At 41.9% G+C, this 8,668-nt stretch overlaps 1 protein-coding gene across 1 annotated transcript; it reads left to right on the forward strand.

Moving 5' to 3' along the window:
* Window positions 1–860: 860 nt before the first annotated feature.
* On the forward strand, window positions 861–2,994 carry LOC114828750 (golgin subfamily A member 6-like protein 22). The gene is made up of 4 exons (XM_034292406.1): window positions 861–1,040; window positions 1,205–1,336; window positions 2,214–2,414; window positions 2,602–2,994. Exons 1-4 carry the CDS (start codon window positions 861–863, stop codon window positions 2,992–2,994), a joined length of 906 nt encoding a protein of 301 aa, XP_034148297.1.
* Window positions 2,995–8,668: the final 5,674 nt, after the last annotated feature.

Genomic DNA, 8,668 nt, shown 5'->3' on the forward strand with positions numbered 1-8,668 from the left:
GAAAACTTCACCGCATCAAAGGGACGATGGAAATCTTGGGTGAGAACCTCATTCCCTCAGCCAGGGCATTGAAAATGGATGGGTATTCCAGCATGACAATGACCCAAAACATACGGCCAAGGCAACAAAGGAGTGGATCAAGAGGGAGCACATTAAGGTCCTGGAGTGGCCTAGCCAGTCTCCAGACCATAATCCTATAGAAAATCTGTGGAGGGAGCTGAAGGTTTGAGTTGCCAAACGTCAGCCTTGAAACCTTCAATTGCCATACGTAAGACTTGGAGAAGATCTGCAAAGAGGAGTGGGACAAAATCGCTCCTGAGATGTGTGCAAACCTGGTGGCCAACTACAAGAAACATCTGACCTCTGTGATTGCCAACAAGAGTTTTGCCACCAAGTACTAAGTCATGTTTTGCAGAGGGGTCGAATACTTATTTCACTAATTAAAATGCAACAATTTTTTTTTTACTTTTACTTTTTGTTGTTATTCTGTCTCACCGTTCAAATAAACCTACCATAAAAATTATAGACTGGTCATTTCTTTGTCAGTGGGCAAATGTACAAAATCAGCAGGGGATCAAAAAAAAATGTCCCTCACTGTATATATTTATTTATTTTATATATACAACCACTGTACCTTTTTCTTTCCTTTTCAAAAAAGTTGAAAAGGAAGGTTTTGAGTGAGGAACAGAAGGGTTCCAATTAAGAGACCACTGCAAATGGAGCACTTTTTGGAAAGGAAAGAAAAAGGTGCAGTGGTCTTTTTTTTCCGGAGCTGTGTATACATATATAAATATATATATCAGTTATCTGTTGTAATTCCATTCTCTACTGTCTGGTTCTCTACACCAGAATAAGAAATAATGTCCGTTACTGAAAATAAGTTGTGGCAGGACTTTGTTGACTCCAGTCTTCAGGAGAAGATTAATGAGGAGAGGATATGGATGGAGAAGATGTTCAGCAGCCTGAAGACCGAGGTGGAAAGCTGGATCATTGAGATGCAGCAGGAGTGGAGGCTGAGGGAGAGGACTCACAGAGATCAGGTCATTCATCTTTTTCATTGTCATGTTATTTCCATTCTTCCAGAAATGGCAGTGTCTTCTTATCAAGGTGCCACAATGGAGCCTTAGATGTATTTATGAAGTTACATGTATTTCTGTAATGCTTTCTAATAAATGAGTATTGTTTTTTTACAAATGTCTACAAGCTGCTGCTTATGGACCTTCCTCAGAGGAAGAGAGCCATTGACCGCCTCAGAGAGATGGACCTCCTCAACAGTCGGCTGGATAGAGCGGAGGACAGAGAGGAGAGATGGAAGTCCCTGAGAGAAGCCTGCCTGGTAAACAAGCTGAGGGAGGAGAAGAAAAATGAGAATGAGAAAATTATGAGCTTGAAGGCAGAGCTGGAGCAACAGAAAACAGATGTGGACAGAAGGGAGAGAAAGGTGCAGCAAATGGAGAGGGACATCCTGACCAAGACAAATGAAGTCAATTACAAAGTCATCTCTGTGAACAGAAAGGTGATCGCTCTAAGGTCTATGGCTGAGAACATCAAAAAGGAGCAAAAAACCCTGTTGAGAGTCCAGGGCAGGCATGAACACCTGAGACCAGGTGAAGAACTCCTGAGCAGTCCACAGAACCAGGGTGTGAAAATGCACACTTTGAGGAAACAGGAACCCTCTAAGGTTAGGGTGAGCGTTAGGTTTAGAATTAGGGTTAGGGTAAGACTTAAGGTTAGTAGCAAGCACGTTTATTCATATAGCATAAATCATACATAGAAGCAATCCAATGTGGGTGATTGTTTTGGAGGGGGGTGAGGGTGAGTGTGGTGGAGGGGGTTGAGTGTGGTGGAGGGGGGTGAGTGTGGTGGAGGGGGGTGAGTGTGGTGGAGGGGGGTGAGGGTGAGTGTGGTGGAGGGGGAGATGGTGAGTGTGGTGGAGGGGGGTGAGGTTGAGTGTGGTGGAGGGGGGTGAGTGTGGTGGAGGGGGGTGAGTGTGGTGGAGGGGGTAAGGGTGAGTGTGGTGGAGGGAGGTGAGGTGGAGTGTGGTGGAGGGGGTGAGGGGGTGTACATAGTTTTCATTTCACTGATCTACAGATAGATGTCTGGGACTCTGCCAGTGAAGTGTTACCAAATAAAATGCGTTGGCATTTGCATTGATTGTTGATTGTACAGTTTGTTAATAAAATCAAATTGTCCCATCTCTTTGTTTGTTTCAGAGCTCGGCAAAGAAACAGGGAACAAATGTAAAAATCCTGAGAGTGCGAGAGTTTCAGGGAAGTCCAAAAAAACTGGAATCTCGGACGCAAGATATCCAGACCAGGAGAAAGAACTTGACAACTCAACAGAGCACCAAAAATCAGGATGCAATGAAAAGTGTCAAGCAGACCACAGATGAAGGCAGAGAGGATCCCTTTGTGGTAAGGATACATTTTGAGAGGACCATTCTATTTTAATGTATTTATTTGTGTTGTAGAGCACAAAGTAATGTAAGACTTTTTCAGGCTAGTGTGGACTAAGGAGCATCTCAATTGTCAATAAACAAACATTAAATATGACTGATTAGTTACATTGTTTCCTCTCTGTTTCTCTACCCCTCTTTACCAGAGAGCACATGAAGTGCCAGAGGCTGCACAGAGTGAGAGAGAGGAAAAGCCAAGAGAGCAGTCCTTCACAGAGAAAATGGTTAAAAAAAAAGCAGATTTCCTAAAGAAAATGGATGAGACGATGAATGAGAGAAGGCAGACGAAGAGGGAGAATGAGCAGAGGAAGTGGGAGGAGTTACAGAAGAGACAGGAGATGTGGCAGAGGAAGAGGGAGAGTGAACAGAGGAAGTGGGAGCAGTGGGAGAGAAAGGACAGGGAATGGAAGGAAGAGCGAATGACTGAGGAGCAGAAGAAGAGACGGGCAGATAAAGAGGAAGCGGAGAGGGTTAAGGCACTGCTTCCCAAGAAAAAGAACAAATTCAAGTCATTTGTTTTTCAATTATTCTTTGTGTAATTCAAAACCAAGTTCAGCAAACTCTAATCTGGCTTGTAGCAGTGGAGAAAGTATACCACACAATTTCCCTTTGGCCTCAGTTTAACATCTAGCATTTATAAAATGGAATAAAGTGGATGCATTTTTATTCCAAAGAAAATGTGAATGTGTGCTTTCTGCAAATCGATATTATTATTAATGACTCTTATACTGACAGGAAAGAAAAAGAACCCTGGTGGTAGCACCCCAACGATGCCTGGAGATTTGACATGGTTCTGTCTGGGATATAATGAGTGATAGTTGGACACGTTTGTTGGTAACTCGTAGAAAAGCTATTATTCATGAGAGGTGGTGGTAAACAACTTATTTATCATGGCTGGATTGACCTAAGGTACTTGGTAAATGCCTTGTACCTATGAAAGTTGTTTACCATGTTGAACAGTATGGCCCAGTGGGAGAATGGACTGACCAGAACCAGTTTTAAAGTTTACAAAAAAGCCAGTGAATTAGGATACATTGAAAAGCTGTTAAACTTAAAACCTAAACAGTGAGGATGTGTGTTCTACATATTCATATTATGGTTAATGAGTCTTTAACTGACAGGAAAGAAAGAGACATGGGTAGCAGTATAGAGGGCCATAGCTGTTATACACCATGGAGATGAAAAGGTCAAAATATTTACAGTTAACCTTGAGTGTGTGATCTAAATTGCATTTCATGTTATTTTTAAAATTAATTTTTACAGTGGGTCAATAATTGTTAATTATATTTAACAGTATTTCTATCGGTACTAGTTTGCTAATATAATTGAAATAAAAAATTTGATGCATAACTAGTAAGCAGCGTGGTGTTTTTGGGAAGCTGTGGATGAAATGTATTGTGATGTCATAATCACATTCTGGAACTCACGCTGGGGTGGCGTTAAGTGATATTTTAAACTCACGTGTGAAAAGGCTAGGTCTGCACACCATCCATTTCTCTTCAAAGCACTGGTCTGATCTGGAACATTGGGGCCTGTGGGGAAAAAGGATTGGTTCCAGGGTGGTCCATGGACTGAAGAGTCAGGTTGGGCCGCGATCAAGCCACTGTTACCCTTCTCTTCAGTCCTTCTGTTTTCTCCGGCGTGGTCTGTGAACCAGGGGATCGGGACAAGCCACCGTCAAGCCACTGTTACTTGTCCTTCTTCCCCGATTCACCAGCCTAGTCCACCAGACCGGCAGAGCAAACAGGAGCTGCGGTCAAGCCGCTGTTACTCCTGCCGTCTCCCAGTCCATAACATTAAGAGGGGATAGTAAGAAGAATTAAACAGATATACAGCTCTGGAAAAAATTAAGAAACCACTGTACCTTTGCCTTTCCTTTCCAAAAAAGTTGAAAAGGAAAGTTTGAGTGAGGAACAGAGGTGTTCAATTTGCAGTGGTCCCTTAATTTTAACCCTTATGTTCCTCTCTAAAAACCTTCCTTTTCGATTTTTTTGGGAAGGAAAGAAAAAGGTGCAGAGTTAATAGGCAGAGAGTTAGAGGGGACACAAAACCATCTTGAACCACAATCAAATACCACCTACTACAGGTGGCAGTGCATAAATTAAGATAAACCAGAGATGTAGGAACAGTTATAAAAATGGGTGAAGCCACTCCCTCCCTGTTTATATACATTTTTATCTGAAGTCAGCTCACACAGACACATTCTACACAATAATTAAGGTACTTTTAAATTAATTTTTTCAAAAACAACTCTTACTAATGTTTTAAATGCATTCAAACACTTCCCATAGATCGAGAAAAACGTTATCTGTTAAAAAAAGTTCAGCTGTGTTCTAGACACAGACTAAATTAAACTCTATGATGATTGGTTCTTTTCACCTGGTGAAACTACCTTCGCAACTGAGGTGCGTGTCTCATGATGTGTTCTTGTTATTCAGGAAGCAAGCACTCATGCTCACTCGGATTCACTTTGATTGAAACCTATGCAAATTTCTTATCAATAGCTCATTTCCACAATGGTGCAATGCCACCAGCTTTTATAGTATCCTTTTAGGAGATACCACCCAACACACCTGGAAGTGATTTTACTTTAGGCCCCCTATTCTGAGTGACAAAGGACTGCCTTTTGTGGGTGCTTCTTTATCAAAACTGCAGTTTGGAAACACAAGGGCAGCAAAGAGCTTGATTTCATACACTCCCCAGTGAGTACTTCACTGTTATTATGGCCAAAACATCCGGTTTCCGGCAAAGAAAGAGGTTTTGTGAAAGTGCCTCTTTATAGCTGATTGATAATAGATTTTCAGTATTGTTTTACAGTTTGCCATTTCTTTTATATTCTCTATATTTTACATTCTAAACCGATAAGTGTAGCTAACTGCTATTGAAGGTTCTTCTGAATAGAGCATTGGGCAAGATCAGATAAACCACTTAAAACTTTTGTTTTTTACAATAAAACACTTGCATTCGATGTCAGAATGTAAGTTTGGTTTTATATCCAATTACTGAGCAGACTGATCAGTAAAAAGGAAAGTTTTGAGTGAGGAACAGAAGCATTCTATTTGCAGTGGTCTCTTAATTTTAACCCTTCTGATCCTCACTCAAAACCTTCCTTTTTAACTTTGGAAAGGGAAGAAAAAGGTGCAGTGGTCTCTTAATTTTTTCCAGAGCTGCATGTATTGCAATTGTATATATTGCAAAATCTGAATGGGTCAGAGGAATATCAACAACATCCATTTGTTTCTAACTTTGCTGTTTATCTTCCCCTCATCATTGGGAATACATATAAGAAATATCATAGTTGCTAAAAATCATCGAATTGCATTCTGTAACAACATTCTGCCACTGAAGATAAACCACACAGCCTGTCTGAAATAATATTTAGAATGACAAGCAGTTTTAGATGCCAACAGAGGCCAATTCATGGAGTGAACATCATGACATAAACTGAACTTGGCTGTAATCATTGAATTATCACAGGAGAGATGTTGTATGAGTGTAAAGGATTCTACTGAATCCTGGACTGAATCCTGGATTTTACGAACTGCTTTGTGGGATAATTAAGATTGCGGATTGTTGACGTGCTGTACGCTGCCTGCTGTTACCTACCTGGCTACCTGCCAAACTTTTTTCCAATTAACTCTATACACTCACCTAAAGAATTATTAGGAACACCTGTTCAATTTCTCATTAATGCAATTATCTAATCAACCAATCACATGGCAGTTGCTTCAATGCATTTAGAGGTGCAGTCCTGGTCAAGACAATCTCTTGAACTCCAAACTGAATGTCAGAATGGGGAGGAAAGGTGATTTAAGCAATTTTGAGCATGGCATGGTTGTTGGTGCCAAACGGTCTGAGTATTTCACAATCTGCTCAGTTACTGGGATTTTCACTCACAACCATTTCTAGGGTTTACAAAGAATTGTTTTAAAAGGGAAAAACATCCTGTATGCGGCAGTCCTGTGGGCGACAATGCCTTGTTGATGCTAGAGGTCAGAGGAGAATGGACCGACTGATTCAAGCTGATAGAAGAGCAACTTTGACTGAAATAACCAATTGTTACAACCGAGTTATGCAGCAAAGCATTTGTGAAGCCACAACACGCACAACCTTGAGGCGGATGGGCTACAACAGCAGAAGACCCCACCGGGTACCACTCATTGCCTGGTCTGATGAGTCTCGATTTCTGTTGAGACATTCAGATGGTAGAGTCAGAATTTGGCGTAAACAGAATGAGAACATGGATCCATCATGCCTTGTTACCACTGTGCAGGCTGATGGTGGGGGATGTTTTCTTGGCACACTTTAGGCCCCTTAGTGCCAATTGGGCATTGTTTAAATGCCACGGCCTACCTGAGCATTGTTTCTGACCATGTCTATCCCTTTATGACCACCATGTACCCATCTAATGGCTACTTCCAGCAGGATAATGCACCATGTCACAAAGTTCAAATCATTTCAAATTGGTTTCTTGAACATGACAATGAGTTCACTGTACTGAAATGGCCCCCACAGTCACCAGATCTCAACCCAATAGAGCATCTTTGGGATGTGGTGGAATGAGAGCTTCGTGCCCTGGATGTGCATCCCACAAATCTCCATCAACTGCAAGATGCTATCCTATCAATATGGGTCAACATTTCTAAAGAATGCTTTCAGCACCTTGTTGAATCAATGCCACATAGAATTAAGGCAGTTCTGAAGGCGAAAAGGGGTCAAAAACAGTATGATGTTCCTAATAATCCCTTAGGTGAGTGTATAAATTAATTTGTCAAAATTCTATTTTAAGAGTTTTACCAACGCAATATTTTTATCTGTTGACCTCTTACCCAACTTTACTACACCAGGACTCTTTTTGGACATAATTAACGGAACTAGTCACCCCTGAACACCCGAGGCTAAGTATCATTAAAATGCCTTATTACTGTAATTGTTGTAGCAACAACATGGAGGAGAACTATCGTCTTCAGTTAAAGATAGCAGAGTTAGAGGCTCGGCTTCTGACGCAAATGTCAGGCAAGGATTATGTTAGTGTAGAAATAGAAAAAACTGCGTCAGTGCCACAAGGAAGAAATTATAGTTTTGTTAGCCCCCCGGGACAGCTCCTGCAGCCGGGCAAGAACTTTCTCTTGGTCACTGGGAAGAAATTCCGTCGACCAGTTAAACCTGAAGACTTTCAACAGGTTTTCCCCACTGGAGTCGTAGTCAAGGCCAGAGCCGTCTTCGGAGGGGAATGATCGGCAGGCATTTTCTACCGGTGGCCTTGAAAAACTGAAAACTTTAGTCATTGGTGATTCCATTACCCGCAGAATTAGACTAAAGAATCAGTCGGCAATTGTACACTGTTTACCGGGGGGCAGAGCCACCGACATGGCCGCAAATCTGGGGTTGGTGCTAGCGAAGTCTAAAACTGGCAAGTATAGAGAGTACAGAGATATTGTTATTCACGTTGGCACCAACGACGTTAGGATGAAACAGTCAGAGGTTACGAAGCAGAACATAGCATCAGCGTGTAAACTAGCTAGAAAGATGTGTCGGCATCGAGTAATTGTCTCTGGCCCAGCTAGGGGTGGTGACAAACTCTACAGCAGACTTGCGCAACTCAATGGCTGGCTGAAAACAGAGTTCTGCCCGTTGCAGCAGGTAGAGTTTGTAGATAACTGGCTTTCTTTTTGGGACTCTCCCAGAAATAGGGCCAGGCCTGATCTGCTGAGGAGTGACGTACTCCATCTTAGCTGGAGTGGTGCTCTTCTTTTATCTAGGAACATTGACAGGAGTCTCACTCCTATAGCCTTAACATGAGATAGGGTGCAGGTCAGGCCGCAGGCTGTTAGCCAGCCTGCTAGCATAGTGGAGTCTGTCAATAGCATAGCCAGAGTAGTTAGTACAGCTTTACCTATTGCCACTGTGACTCGTTCCAGGCTGAGAAAAGTTAAACAAGGTAGTGCTAACAAAAACAACCTTATTAAGATAAAGCCTTTCAAATAAAATGACTGTATCACCTCGCATCTCAAAATGTTAGATCCCTTGCTCCAAAGGCAGTTGCCGTAAATGAATTCATCTCTGATCATAAACTAGATGTTATTGGTTTATGTGAAACGTGGCTAAAGCCTAATGAATTCACTGCCTTAAATGAGGCCTCTGCTCCTGGTTATACTAGTGATCATATCCCTCGTGCATCCCGAAAAGGAGGGGGTGTTGCTAATATTTATG

Source organism: Esox lucius, chromosome 5 (assembly GCF_011004845.1).
Source record: "Esox lucius isolate fEsoLuc1 chromosome 5, fEsoLuc1.pri, whole genome shotgun sequence".
In the NCBI taxonomy this organism is placed as follows: Eukaryota; Metazoa; Chordata; class Actinopteri; order Esociformes; family Esocidae; genus Esox; species Esox lucius.

What these genes read in the sequence shown, in the direction of transcription:
- LOC114828750 (XM_034292406.1), top strand. Translation starts at nt 861, where the DNA reads ATGTCCGTTACTGAAAATAAGTTGTGGCAGGACTTTGTTGACTCCAGT. An exon ending in AGAGGACTCACAGAGATCAG is followed by an intron (nt 1,041 to 1,204) that starts GTCATTCATCTT and finishes AATGTCTACAAG; the next exon opens with CTGCTGCTTATGGACCTTCC. An exon ending in CCCTGAGAGAAGCCTGCCTG is followed by an intron (nt 1,337 to 2,213) that starts GTAAACAAGCTG and finishes TGTTTGTTTCAG; the next exon opens with AGCTCGGCAAAGAAACAGGG.